Source organism: Dromiciops gliroides, chromosome 4, assembly GCF_019393635.1.
Source record: "Dromiciops gliroides isolate mDroGli1 chromosome 4, mDroGli1.pri, whole genome shotgun sequence".
Lineage (NCBI taxonomy): Eukaryota > Metazoa > Chordata > Mammalia > Microbiotheria > Microbiotheriidae > Dromiciops > Dromiciops gliroides.
Window position 1 is genome coordinate 272,729,113 of NC_057864.1, and position 15,623 is coordinate 272,744,735.

The 15,623-nt window shown below is 36.9% G+C and overlaps 1 protein-coding gene across 1 annotated transcript in view; it reads left to right on the top strand.

Annotated features, from left to right (window-relative positions):
- Nucleotides 1-15,623, top strand: part of LRRC1 (leucine rich repeat containing 1) — a 190,897-nt gene that overhangs the window by 54,198 nt on the left and 121,076 nt on the right. Inside the window, exon 2 of the mRNA XM_044004083.1 lies at nt 12,396-12,513. Within this exon, the coding sequence (XP_043860018.1) occupies nt 12,396-12,513 (118 nt within the window). The remainder of the gene's footprint in view (nt 1-12,395; nt 12,514-15,623) is intronic.

Sequence of the window (15,623 nt, forward strand, 5' to 3'; positions counted from 1 at the left end):
GCAGCATCCTTTGTGATGGGTGCAGAACCCTACTCCAAGGCACGCCTTGTGCTAGGTATAGAAATCCACCCCAGTCATCTGCAAAAAGCATCAGAGGTGTTTGGCATGGACAGATTCAAGTCACACTCTCCACTTATCCCTTTGTCCTCGAGCATCCACTTATCCCTTTTGAGCTTTTGTATCTTATTCTATAAAATAAGAATTCTAGTGCTTGTCAGATATAGTCATGCTTCTTTGTGGTGTGGAACCATTGAAATAATAAGGTAGTAAAATTTTGCATGCAGCTAGGTGGCATGGTGGATAGAGTGCCACACCTGAGGTCAGGAAGACTCATCTTCCTGAGTTCAAATCTGGCCTCAAACACTTACTAGCTGTGTGACTCTGGACAAGTCACTTAACCCCATTTCCCCCATTTTTCCTCATCTGTAAAATGAGCTGGAGAAGGAAATGGCAAACTACTCCAGTATCTTTGTCAAAAAAAACCCAGATAGGGTCACAAAGAAGATACAACTGAACAACAGCAAGGTTTTGTATAGTACTGTCACAGTGCCTGATATATAGTAGGTACCAGATAAATGTCAGCCATTATTATGATTATTATTATTGCTGTGTGAAAAGCAGCCATTGTTATTTGAATATCATTTCACCTTACAAAGAGGGGAAAATTTCTGATCATGAGAACTTCTGGGGTCCTGTGCCAAATAAAATGCTTACTCTGCCATTTTTAGTAAAAAAAAAAAATATTCTTTTTGAGGCCAACCAGTCAGCAAATATAATTACGTAGATGGGGATTGCCAGTTGGTCCAGCGTTAGCTACAGGGAAAGAACCGCGCTGTTTGAGGATCATTCACTGGTGCTGTGGTTGTTGGTGGGGTTTGGGTAAGGCTTACAGTCAAGAATCCTGCATTTTTGCATGTTCGTTGGTATAAAATGGAAAGTGGGAACATTAGTTTGGTCTCTTACCCTGGGCAGCTACTATTTGAAAATGTAAAAATTAAACTTTCTTTTAAAATAGAAATAAAAAGGAAACCAGTATGCAGTATCCCTGGAATAATGTCGCAGTATCCCTGGAATAATGTCACAGTATCCCTGGAATAATGTCACAGTATCCCTGGAATAATGTCACAGTATCCCTGGAATAATGTCACAGTATCCCTGGAATAATGTCACAGTATCGAAAAGTGCTCCCCTCCCTCTTTTTCTCCCTGTGCGGCAAAGCAAATTTGTTAGACTTGGATGGCTTATAAAGTACAATGACAGCTCATGAGCATTTTCTAAATTGTACCGAAGGCTGGAATGAAAATTCATCAGAGCAGGATTTGTTGGGTAGTATTAGTTTTCCAAATGCTTCAAATAATAGGGGCAATTCAGAAAGTTTTAAGACTTAGCATTCACTATGGTTAGGATTCCCCATCAGTGTGATTATTAGTATTTACTATTTCGTTCAGTTTGGAGAGGTAAGAGATGAGTACACTTGGGTGAGTGCCCCATTTTGTTTTCACAGATGAGTTTGACTTACTTGGGAATAGACCTGAAATTTTTTCCTTGTTACCTTTTTACTAACTTGTTTTTAGGCCAGTAGCAAACTGTGGATTGAGCAGGTGTGAAAAAAAGATAACTAGGAAGAAATTTATTTCCAAGACCTCAGGAAAGATCTATAAAATCTTTTGGAAAATAGGAATGGATACAGATAGAGATATTTGCTTAAAATGATAAAATCTCAATTTTAGTTTTAAATTGCAGTTGTAAAATGGTCACAGATATTTTTGGAAGGATACCTTAGTGTATTTGTTATTGTTGGACATTAGCAGTTGGAAAAATGCCTGATGTATACCCCAAGGAAGTCATTGACCAAAAGAAAGGCTTCATTTACACTAAAATATTTGTAGTAGCACTGCTTATGGTAGCAAAGAACTGAAAACAAAGTAGATGCCCATCCAGCAGGGAATGGCCAAACAAATTGTGGTCCATGAATACAGTGGAGTATTATTGAGCTGTAGGAAATGGTGAACATGTTGAATACAGAGAAGTATGGAAAGACTTTCATGAACTAATGCTTACTTCGCATTAGTAAGCATAGCTTGAGAAACATATATACACAAGGACTATAGCAATGTAAATAGAAAGAATAACAATCAAAACTGAAAATTCTTAAATTTATCATAAAGAACAAGACCTTTCTCTGCTCCTGTGGGGAAGCTGGGCCTACTGGTATGAAATATTGCATATAATGTAAGATTTTAAAAAATATATTGATTAGCTTTACTATTTTTCTCTTCATTTCTTTTTTTTCTTTTAAAAAAAAATCTTTGTTATAAGAGATGGCTGTCTGTGAAGGAGAGGGATACAGGAGAAAATGAAGATGATATAAAAACCAAAAAGATCTATTAGAAATTGGTTTATAAAAAAGAAAAATACCTTTGCCAAGTGAGTGCTTTTCCTCAAACACTTGGTGTTGAGCCCACTCTGGGTCTTGATTTAAAGTTGGCGATTGCATAATGGTCTTAGAGAAAAGGCTTTGCCCAATTAATCCAATAGATAAGACTTCTTAATACACCCAATATTTTTGGTGCATTTAAAACTAAGAACTTTGGAAAGACATCTAGGTGGGTATATGGGCGTTATTTACTCTTCTAGTGCTTGCTAATGTTCATCTGCTGCTGGTAATATTTGGTTTGTCTGAAATGCAGGCTCTCCAGCATTAAATACCAGTGTCTTGACTACCAATGCAGTGCTTAACTTGTTTTCAGCAGTTAGTCAGGGGATGAATTCTTGGCTGCCATGTGCTAGGGAGCTTCATAGTTGTCTAATCCATGTTTTATTAGAAATGACTTGGTAATACTATAAATAAAGTATGTTTGTGATCCTCCAGTTGTTTTGAATGACTGCTTTTTAAAATCAGAAAGCAATGTGCCTTGTATGCTTTGTTGTCCTTTCCCCTCCCCCTTTACTAAGGATTAGTTTTGGCTAAATGCATCTTTAAAAGTCGGCTTTGAAAATTGTGAGCTATCTGTGAACCTCTTGAAGAACATTATCATACTCTTGGTGGAAAGGAATTTATCCAGTCTATCCAGATTGATAGAACGCCTTTATATCTCTCCAAAGAGTAAATTCCTCCACTTTTCTTCTGTCTCTCACTTCTCTGACTTTTTGAGCTTTGGTCTTGTAGGGTTTACGATTGATGTCTGCAGTATAATTAAGGGTAGACGTTGTTATTTTAAATTTGGGGGCAGGTAGGTGGTGCAGTGAGCATGATAAATTGGGTCAATGACCTCTCTCATTGACTAAGGACTCTGAGGGAGGGCCAACAGGGAGTCCTCCCCATTAATTCCTTTTTGGGAGATGGAAGTAATCCTCAGGTGATAGGCTTGTTGTGCAAGACATGAGTGTGGTCTGCAATGGCTTTGACTGAAGCAACTTGAATTTGAGTTATTTGGGTTAAGTGGGTAGTGGATGATGTTACAAAGGTAGACGATGTTATTGTTGCTCTTCAATCCTTTTTTTCATCCTGTCTGACTTCAACTCTTTATGACCCTATTCGGGATTTTCTTGGCAAAGATACTGGACTGGTTTACCATTTCTTTCTCCAGCTCATTATATAGATGAGGAAATTGAAGCAAATGGATTAAGTGACTTGCCCAGGGTCACACAGCTAGTAAATGTCTGAGGTCAGATTTGAACTCAGGAAGGTGAGTCTTCTTGACTCCAGGCCAGGCACTCTATACACTGTGCCACCTCACACCTCTAAGTCAGATAATACAAGGGTAGGAATTCATTTCACAATTACAAGACAAAAGCTTGACCTTTAGACAAGTTTCTCTGGGATGTGGAAAAGGTAAGGAGTTTGGACTTAGACCATATACAAGAATATTAAAACCTATGCCAACTTGACTAAGTTTTAAAATTAGAATGAAAGTCAGTTTTCAATTTTACAATTCTCCCCTTTGATTCTTGGAAGAACTTGAGTTCAAATCTGGCCTCAGACATTTACCAGCTGTATGACCCTGGCCAAGTCACTTAACCCTATTTGCTTCAGTTTTCTCATCTGTAAAATGAGCTGGAGAAGGAAATGGCAAACCACTCCAGTATCTCTGCCAAGAAAACCCCAGAAGGGGTTACAGAGACTTGGACACAACTAAAAGTGATTAAACAAGAACAATTTTAACCTGAGTCATTTGCTTTTTAAAACAGTCAAAATTCTCACCACAGAAAATCTACCCTGATGTAGGTTTCAGAGAGGAGAGATGGGAGATGGGAGAGCACAAAGGTCATAGGGAGAGATAAATAGGTGATTTCACTTCTTTAAAGTATGTATTGGGCTCTTTCATAAAGGACAGCAGGAATATGGAAACTGCAATGATAGATGCATAAAAATGTAAGCATGGGTGCAGCTAGGTGGCGCAGTGGATAGAGCACTGGCCCTGGAGTCAGGAGTACCTGAGTTCAAATCCAGCCTCAGACACTTAATACTTACTAGCTGTGTGACCCTGGGCAAGTCACTTAACCCCAATTGCCTCACACACACACAAAAAAAGTAAGCATGCTACAGTTTAAAAGAATTTGTTAGCTTTAAGCTCAGTGCTTAACATAGCACCAGGCACATTTGGACTGGACCTTTGATTTTATCTCTGTGGGAAACTTCCAGTAAGGAAGCTCTTTCCATTGATGCCAAATATCTGCACTGTTACCTAGTGTTAAAAATAGTTCCTTGGGGCCTTGACATGTTTAGTGACTTACTTAGGGTCACACAACCATTATGTCTCAAAAGTGGGACATGAATCCAGATTTTCCAGACCAAAAGGTTGGCTCTCTATTATGTTTTAGCACATTATTCTCATTTAATAAATATTTGTTGAAAAAATGACTCTAAGGACACATTTTCCATTTGTGAGGGTTGGATTCCCCACAGAGGATCATTTTCTTTGGAAATATTTAAAAGACATTTAGCCTGAAATGAGATCTGTAATATAGGAAAAGGTCCAATTTGAAAGGGTCTCTTCAAAGCTGCTTCCAATTCTGTTGTCCTTTGATGAAAGCAGTGGATGGTGGGCTCAGGTGAATTTTTTGGGTTCCTTAAAAAAACTATAACCACAATGCCTTCAGCCCAATGGAGAGCATAAGTTGTTTACCATGCTATCGCTCTCAAAAGTTTAGAGAATGTGTCCCAAACCTTCTCTTTTGTCTTTGAATTTATAGAAAACTTTTTGAAAGTGTTTATGAGAGTGTGACTCTAAAGTTTTCCACTAATGTTTTGAAGTAGTGGCAAGGAAGTAACCCTGGCTTCTTGAATACTAGGCTAGTAAAGGATGAGCCTTGGCAGATACTACTTCACTACTGGAAAAGCTGTGACTCTGGACTTAACAGGGAATTTAGTGTCTGTGGTCTGAGTACCAGCCTAGATAAGATCAGAGAGGCTCAACTCTAGAGAACTGGTGACCACGTGTGTACATGGGTGTGTACAACTCATGAAAACTTCCTAAGGCATAGAGAGTGTGACCAGTGTTGGTATTAAGGAATAGCTAGATCAATGAAATTGCAAGTCTTTTGAAGTATTAGAGAGATTGTAAGACAGTTAAAAAAAAATAAACACACCAAATCTTCAAACTGCTTATGGATGATTCTCCTTCAAAATAGTTAGCTTTAAATACTATAAACTTATTTATGACCTGGACATATTCTTTTGCATGTTCTCAGTGGCAGATTTGGGGGCAGCTAGGTGGTGCAGTGAATAGAGTTCCAAGACTCATCTTCTTGAGTTAAAATCTGGCCTTAGACACTAACTAGCTGTGTGATCCTGGACAAGTCACTTAACCTTGTTTGCATCAGTTTCCTCATCTATCAAATAAGTTGGAGAAGGAAAAGGCAAACCACTCCAGTATCTCTGCCAAGAAATCCCCACATAGGGTCACGTAGAGTCAGAAGTGACTGAATAACAACAAAAATATAACTGCAGCTCTGCCTTTTCAGGCTTACTGCCTTGTTCCCCTTTATGAACTCTGTTCTAGACAGACTGTGCTCCTTGCTGCCCCTTATGCATTACATTGTGTCTATGTCTCCCACTCACTTCTGAAATATATTCTTTCCTCACCTCTGCCTCAGATAGAGGCAGAGGTGAGGAACCCCTCTGTAACCCCTTCTGGGGTTTTCTTGGCAGAGATACTGGAGTGGTTTGCCATTTCCTTCTCCAGCTCATTTTACAGATGAGAAAACTGAAGCAAATAGGGTTAAGTGACTTGGCCAGGGTCATACAGCTGGTAAATGTCTGAGGCCAGATTTGAACTCAGATAACAACTTTCCTTCAAATCATAGCTTAAATACGTCCTACAAGGAACCTGATTTGATCTCTGAAAATGAGAGGTACTCTCCATACTTCTCCATACCACGCCCCCTTCCCCTTACTCTATTTATTTTGCATATATGGGGTATCCTAAAAATCTTAGTGCATTTTCCCATAATATTTCAATATAATTGTACTCATACATTTTAATTTGCACAATTAGAACATTATTTTGAGAAGGGGACCATAGACTTCACTGGACGACTACTGGTATAAAAGAAGTTAGTGATTTCTCAGAAAGACAGACAGACCTCAAGGTATAGAGTTATAGTCAAATTTAGGATCAAGAATCTTATAAGAGAAAATATTACAAATGAGTCCTTTTCAAAATGTATAACAAAGTTTACTGCTCAAAATACGACTTCTCTCAAGTTTGCTTTTAAAGGTAATAAAGGGAAAATTAGCTTGAGTGTTTGACTCTCTTTACATTTTTTAAAAAGGACAATATTTATGATATTGAATCAATCAACATTTATTAAGTGTTTACTATCTGCCAGGCACTGTGTTAAGTGTTAGGGATACAAAGAAAGCAAAAAACACGGTTGTTGTCTTCAAGGAGGAGCTCACATTCAAATGGGGAAGACAACATGCAAATGACTATATTCATATAGCATGTATGTGACATAAATGGGAGGCATGACTAGGCTAGACTAGACTAGGAGGAAGGCACTAGCAATTGAGTGGGGGACTAGGCAAGGCCTCTTTTGGAAAGCGAGAGTTGAGCTGTGTCTTGAAGGAACATGGGGATAGCCAGGAGATAGAGGTAAGGAAAGAGCCTGTTCTGGACATGGTGACAAGCCAGTGAAAAGATACCATAGTGGGATATGGTATTTTATTGTTGTGTTTTTGTTTGTTTGTTTTGTGGAGCAGTGAGGGTTAAGTGACTTGCCCAGGGTCACATAGCTAGTAAGTTTCAAGTGTCTGTGCTGGATTTGAACTCAGGTCCTCCTGAATCCAGGGCCAGTGCTTTATCCATTGTGCCACCTAGCTGCCCCAGAGATGGTGTTTTAACAACAAGAAGACTAATGTCTGAAGAGAGGAAAGTGTAAGAAGACTGGAAAGGTAGGAGGAGGTTGTGCTATGAAAAGCTTTAAAAACCAGAGGATTTTATTTTTGATCCTTGAGGTAATAGACATTTTATTAAGTGTTATACTAATGGGTTAGATGCGCTTAAATATTGGGGATATAGCAAGACAAAAGTGAAAATCCCTGCTCTAAAGGTGCTTGTGTTCTAACATGAGTTCATTCTGTCTCTTACCATGATGGTTTTGTGACCCTTAGCACAGTCTCTGAGGTATGATGCTCTAAACTGTGAGTTAGAGAGCAATTACAAACCTGCTTTGGGAGAGGGAATTTCCTTACAAGGAGCTTACTATATTAATGAAATCACAAGTTGGTTAAAAAAAAAAAAAGGAAACTGATTAAAAAAAATCAGTAATTTAATTGCACAGTCCTTGTACCTATGCAAAGGAAGATAGTGACTCAGTTTTTCTGCCTTTCTTTTCCTTGGCCTTGATTTCTCTTTCCCTTGGCCTATACTTCATGCATTTGCAGGCAGTCATATTATTCCATATTGCTTATGCTACTCCCTGCCTAGTTATGATGTGAAGACTAAACTCTTCCTTTTGAGATATTTTCAATCTTCATCATTTCTGTGTCTTTTTGTTCCTCAATATTTAGTATTTACTATCTGGCAATTGCCCCAAATAAATATAGTGTCCTGAATAAAGAAGGTGATCTTTTTTTCAAGTTGCATGAAGGCTTTCTTACTGTCCCCCATATTTGATGTCTAAAATGGTACTGGCCGGGGCAGCTAGGTGGTGCAGTGGATAGAGCACCGGCCCTGGATTCAGGAGGACCTGAGTTCAAATCCGGCCTCAGACACTTAACACTTACTAGCTGTGTGACCCTGGGCAAGCCACTTAACCCCAATTGCCTCATTTAAAAAACAAACAAACAAACAAACAATAAAATGGTACTGGCCTTTGTCCTATTTAACTTTTTTGTTATATCATTAGGAGGTTGTATCAAATTCTGCTTAGTATTTTTTCTTAGTTTTTTTTTCTACCCCACTGTATAGTTCTGTGTTTTTATCTGTTTTTAGATTCCAATGCTCCAAAAATGGCTTCATTTTTTCCCCTTCATCTCTCTTTATTGTGTTAATTTTATAAGTATTCTTTCTTTGCCCTGATGGTTTGGGCAGCATCCACGATAATTTGTTAACATCTACCTATTTTATTAGCATGCTGTTATTCCTTTTCAAATTCCTTAATCAAGTTAATACAGCCCAGGACTAATCTCATTAGTTATCCTTCCCTCAGTCTAATTACAGAGCTGTTTATCACTTCACAAATGTCTCAATTTTTATCTGAGATGATTAGAAAATGTTTCTGACTAATGTTCTAAAAGACATTTCCCTGAAGTTGACATTTCACACATGGCAGACGTTGAACTGTTTTAGAATTTTGTTAGACAATACAGTCAGCTAAATATTTAATAGAAATTTGTCCTTGCACCTTGTTCTGTCATTGATAGCTGCACATTTTACACACTTTTCATGTACCTTTCACTGTTTGTTAACAAGATTTACAGATCGTAGAATCATTAGAAAGGTACTGTACCTCTAGGGATCAGCTAATCCAGTCCTTAGAACCATACAGTAGAAAGAACACTAGCTTTGGAATCAGAGGACCTGGATGTAACTCTTCTTCCTATATTTATGGCCTGCATGTAAACCATACTGTTGCATTTAACAGAGTAACTACCATAGAGGTTAGCACCTACATGTCTATTTTTCTCTCTTTAGGTTCAACAATTAAAGACAATAACCATTTCTTATGCTTCTCTTGTATTCTGTCCATTTTGGTACCTATTGTAATGCTGGGCACTTCACAAGGACTCAGAACTTGCTTGCTAATTTTTGTTAAGGTAGAGTTGATGAGATTTGGTGATGGATTTGATGGAGAGGAAATCACAGGAATGATATGTCTGATGTGAAATGTGAAAGAGAGGGAGGAGAAACTATTGAAGCTGTTGTGAATTTAAGACTACCTAACCTGTCAATCAGAACTGAACATTTTGATTATCCAACTCTGCAGAAGGGGATGTAGTTAGCCTGACACACATAGAAAAATGCTTTTTTGGCATGTAGGTATTGATTTAAGGAGCTGTCAGTTCCATCCTATCTATCCATAGGTTTGAAGGTACTGTTTTACCCCACTTAACTATGTTTACGACTATAAGCCACTACATTTCCTGACATAATTCTCCCTATTTTTTTATAGGTATTTAACTGCTAATAGGGCAGAAGTAACAATGATTGGCATCTGATGGAAAATGTGGGGGAGGGAGAGTAATGGGTTGAGGATGACTCCAAGTTTGTGTGACTTTGTTTCTAGGAGAATAACGGTACCCTCAACAGAAAAAGGGAAGAGGAGTGAGTTTAAGAGGAATGGTAATGTGTTCTGTTTTGGATTTGTTGTATTTGCAGTACCTTGGGACAGACATTCTATTCATGCTGCAGGAGAAAAAGGTTATTATAGTGTGTAGGAGTATGTATGGCCTTAGAATCAGGATCACTTGTGCTTAAGTCTTACATATGACAGCCCTGTCTCTGCAATCATGGGCAAGTCACTTAGCCTATTAGTGTCCCAGGCAACTCTCTAATACTTAATAAGAGCTACCGCTACCATTTCTGTGGGAGCAGTTAGGTGGTACAGTAAGATAGTGTTGGGACTAGAGTCAGGAAGACTTATCTTCCTGGGTTCAAATCTGGCCTCAGACACTTATTAGCTGCATGATCCTGGGCAAGTCACTTAACCTTTTTGGCCTCAGGTTCTCATTTGTAAAATGAGCTGGAGAAGGAAATGGCAAACCACCCCAACCCTAAATGGGGTCATGAAGAGTCAAACACTATTGTAACAACTGAACAAAGCCTTTCTATAGCTCTTTAAGGTTATAGAGCACTGTTCATACATACTTATTTGATCATCACAATAACCCTGTGAGGTATTTGCTATGATTATCCCCCATGACCCTAAATTATGGATGGGGGCAAATAAGTGGCCCGGTGGATAGAGCACTGGCCCTGGAGTCGAAGACTTGAGTTCAAATTTCACCTCAAACACATACTAGCTGTGTGACCCTGGGCAAGTCATGTAACCCCAATTGCCTCAGAAACATCTGGGGCCATCTCCAGCATCATGAGTATCCAGTATCTTGCTACTGGACCCAGATGGTTCTGGAGGAGTGAGGCTGGTAACTTTGCACAACCCTCCTTCACTTAAATCCAATTCACTGCAAGTGCTCTCGGAGAATGAAGGACAAGAAACAACAATAAATTATGGATAAGTTGTTACAGTGGGAGTTCTCCATACTGTTGAAATTATAGGTCTGGACTCTCTTCCCCCCAAAAAATGTTTAGATGGTTTAAATTGCATTATGGGAGAGAGTGAAGAGGAAATCCTGTTTTTACTGCAGTTCTGTAAAAAAATGATGATGACGATGATAGTACTTTAAGGTTTGCAAAGTGCTTTATATTTCATTTGGTCCTTACAGTAACCCTGTGGTAGGTAGGTGATATTAAGTGACTGGTCCAAAATCATACAGCTACATGTCTGAAGCAGGAGTCAAACTTAGGTCTTCCTGATTCTCAAGTCCAGTGCTCTATCCACTATGCCATTTTAATTGATAAGGCAGTTTTTGCTGTAAGGAATGTTTAAGCATTCAGATAAGTTCAATCAATAGATGGGTTTAGAACAAAATCCCAAGTGAGTTTAAATTCAGTGTTTCTAGGGGAATTTTAATTTGCTAAGTGATCATCTCTAACTGCCCAAACTGAATTTATTATTCATTGTTCCTCTGATCAAGAATCTTGACCATTTGATTTTGTTAGTCCTGAATTAAACCCTAGACATATGGAACAGTGGCCAGTATTAGTCCTGCTTTTTGGATCATGTTCTCACCAAGACAAAGAGAACTTTCAATGCTTGAGTAAACACCCGCGTACATTGTGAAACTGCCCAACTGCTTAAACAATTTGTGTAGGCCTGGTCGTTCAAATGTGTGACTTGTATGAAAGGCTCTTGTGTTAGCTAATACTTAAGTATGATCAGCATAAAGGAATTACATTATTTTTTTCTATAGATTTAAATAGTCTACCAATTACAGATGCCAAAAGGATCAATCATTTTATTGGACACTATTAATCATAGATAGTTCTCTAACATTACCTTCATCTGATGAGAGATGATTTGTTTTACTTTTGAAACATATTCTGAATGATATGAGCTGATGAAGAGTGATATAAGCAGAAGGAAAACAATATATGTTCATGAAGGAAGACAGTATACCCAATGATTTCAAAAGTGGAAATGGAAAGGCCAAAAAAACTTAACTATATAATTATAATGACTGAGCTTGATTGAGCCTGGTGACCTCTTGAGAAATGCTCCTCCCTCTCTTTTTTGCAGAGGTGAGGAAATCTATGAGTGTGGGCTTTTGGATAATAAATCACACCAGTTAATGTGCTGATTAGTTTTTTTGAACTGCCTTTCCGTTTTAAAAAATGTTTAAGTGATGGAAGGGATGCATTTGGAGATGAAGGTGATATAAAAATGAAAGATTTAACATATAAGATTTTTAAATTTTATTTTTATATAATTATTTTATATAATTTATATTTTATATACATTTTGCATTATTACCAGAAACCCCTGCTGAAATAGTTTTTAGAAGATGTATTTAATAATTAAAAATTAGCATCCTAAATACAATGGATTTGTGACTCACACATTTGTAGAAATGTTGAATATATGACTTTGATCCATGTCAGTTGCTGTCCTCATAAGCGTGCTCTCTCTATTAAAAGTAGTCTATGTTTTTTAACCTGTGGTTAATTAAAGGCCCCCAGTTAGCATTAATTTGTACCATCAATAAGAGTAAATGCTGGTTTACTCACTGAATGAGCAATGCCTTAAACTTTCACTTGTTCAGAAAGTTTGGATTATGGATATATATGAAACTCATGTAACTTATATGACACTATTTTGTCTTTCAGCAATTTTTTCAGCTAGTAAAATTACGGAAACTTGGACTTAGTGATAATGAAATTCAGCGGCTCCCTCCAGAAATCGCTAACTTCATGCAGTTGGTAGAGCTGGATGTGTCTAGAAATGGTAAGCAAAAGATTACTGATTATTATTTACTATACGTTGTGACCCAACAAATAGAATTGAGTAAGACATTATTGCTAGAATTTATATTTTTCTTGAATCTTGTGGTTCTCGAAAATATTTTTATCCTGAGTGCCTAGGATAGTACCTGATAACATGGTAAGAGGTGGAGTGGAAAGAGGGCTGATGTTAAGGAGACCTGGATTCTGATACTGTCTTAAACATTTCTTAGCTATGTGATGCCTTATAAGTCACTTATCTTCTCTTAGACTCAGTTTTCTTATCATTAAAAGGAGGAAAATAATAGAATCTATCTTCTGGGGTTTTTATGAGTCTCATAAGATTAAGGGACTTTACGAACTTTAAAATGCTACATAAATTCTAGCCGTTATCACCATCATCTTCTTTGCATGGTGAAGTAAAAATACTGAAACTACCTGTTATTCTTGAATAGTTGCATCAACTCTAAATAATTGCAAAATACTTACCAGCCCACATACTTTTTTGAAATCACCTTGTTCTTTTTAATGCATGTACAATCTTTGTAAGATCCATTAAACTATTATTCTTTTTTATTTGCCCAACATTCTTTTCGTCATCCTGGGACAGTGTGTACTTCTAAGCCTTGTTAAATACTGTTGATTTAATGAGAATGGATCTGCATTTGTATTTCAGAAATATCTGTGACACATTTATCCTTTAGTGAAGTGTTGAAAACTTTTAGTAGTCTGCAAAATGTTCATCTGAGTCTCTTTTTTACTGACCATCTTTATCAATGCTCATATGTCTGTTTAGTTAATCTCTGTCCTAAAAAAGCACACTACTAATGTTGTTTCAATTCTGTAAAAATATTTTTTTATTTAAAATGTGACTGTTAACAAAGATAAATAAAATATAAAATAAAGAATACTCTCACATAAGGCATAAAGCATTTAGCATTTAACTAAATAGGATTAAATGAATAAACAGACAAAAAATGCAAAAATACCTTTTGTTTTGTTTTTCATTTCAAGGTATTTATTGATAATTTTTGTCAAGAATAAACTTTTATCAAAGTAAAAAATAATTACTGATCTCTGATAAGAATGGAAGTAATTGAATGGAAATTTTTTTTCTATCAAATTTCTCATATAAGGGTTTGCATACAAGATATCAAAGCATCAAGCAGAAATATACAGGGTGGGCCAAAAGTCATGAAGAGGTCTAATATTTTAATAATGTTTTGAAAATTTTGATTTTTGTCTTTACTTTTATGCCATTTACAAGATTTGATTTTTTACATGTAATGTAAATTCATTTCCCATATATACTGTATATGATGCTGTGGTATTGTAAGTTAAAAACAAAAAATAAAGGAATTATTAAATATTCATGACTTTTGGTCCACCCTGCAGAAGGCCAAAAGCCATTCTCCAACTGGTAAGTTGTCAAAAGATATGAACCAACAGTTCTCAAGAAGAGGATTGAAAAATATTAACAACTGTAGAAAGGAATGTCCTAAATCAGGATTTGGCAGATTATGGTGGGAGGGCCAAACTGGGTCTACTGCCTGTCCTTGTGATAAGAGTAGTTTTTACATTTTAAAATATAATAAAACTTCACTTTATAGTATTTCAGATGCAATGACATCTTATTTAAAAATGTAAAACCATTCTTAGCTTATTGGCTGTACAAAAGCTGGCTGCAGCATTTGGGGCTGTAGTTTCTCAGACCCCTCCTCTAAATCACCAATTAGGGAGATGCAAATCAGAATGACCCTGAGGTTTCATTTTGTACCTATCAAATTGGCAAAGAAAACAAAAGATGAGCATAGTCAATGACAGAGGGGCTATAGGACAGGCACATTAATGTGTTTTTGGTGGAACTGTGAATTAATATAACCATTCTGAAAAGCAGTTTGGAATTATGCAAGTAAAGTGGCTAAAATGATTATACTCTTTCCCCTAAACATTCCACTTCTGGGCTTATATCCCAAGGAGGTCACCTTCAAAAAGAAAGTTTACATTTACACCAAAATATTTATAGCTGCATTTTGTGGTAGCTAAAAACTGGAAACTAAGTAGATGTCCATCCATTGGGGAATGGCCAAATAAATTTTGGTTCATGAATGTAGTGGAATATTAATGAACAGAGCTGAAAGAAACAACAAATATGGTGAATACAAAGAAACAAGGAAAGATTTACATGAACTGATAGAGTGAAGGAAGCATAGCCTATAAAACTTTCCAAAAATTACTGCAACAATGCAAATGATAATATGAACAATTAGAAAATATTTGAAAATGAATCTGAGGAATTACAAAGAATAAGTTTGACACTGAAGAAGAGATATATGAAGATACCTCTGCCCATTCCTTTGCAGAAATGGGGGGCGGTCCCCACAGATGTGATACACTGCAATATAATGTCAGGTTTTTTTTTATGTATTGATCAGCTTTATTGATTTCTTTAACATGTTTTTTTCAAGTTTTGAGTTCCAAATTCTACTCCTTCCTTCTTTGCTCTCCTTCCATTATCCCTCCCTGAGATGGTAAGCAATCTGATATAGGTTACCATGTGCAATCATATAAAACGTATCCATTTTTAGTCTTTTTTTTTTTTAAGTGAGGCAATTGGGGTTAAGTGACTTGCCCAGGGTCACACAGCTAGTAAGTGTTAAGTGTCTGAGGCCAGATTTGAACTCAGGTACTCCTGAATCCAGGGTCGGTGCTCTATCCACTGTGCCACCTAGCTGCCCCATTTTTAGTCATTTTATATAAGAAGATTTGAATTTTAAAAAGGGGATGAAAGAAAGAAAGAAAGTGAAAAATAGCATGTATCAGTCTGTATTCAGAATATCACTTCTTTCTCTGGAGGCAGACGTGTTTATTGATTTCAATCAGTCAACATTTATTAAGGCTTTGTTATATTCTAGGCACTGTTTTAAGTGCTGGAGATACAAAAAAAGCCCTCACAAAGCAAATAGCCTCCTTCCCCCTAATCCCCGTGGTTTTATATGTGTGAGTATATGGTTTATACAGCCATATATAAACCATATATATGTATCTGTAATATACACATGTTTATATTGTATGTATATAGGTTATATACATACATAGGATAAATTGGAAATA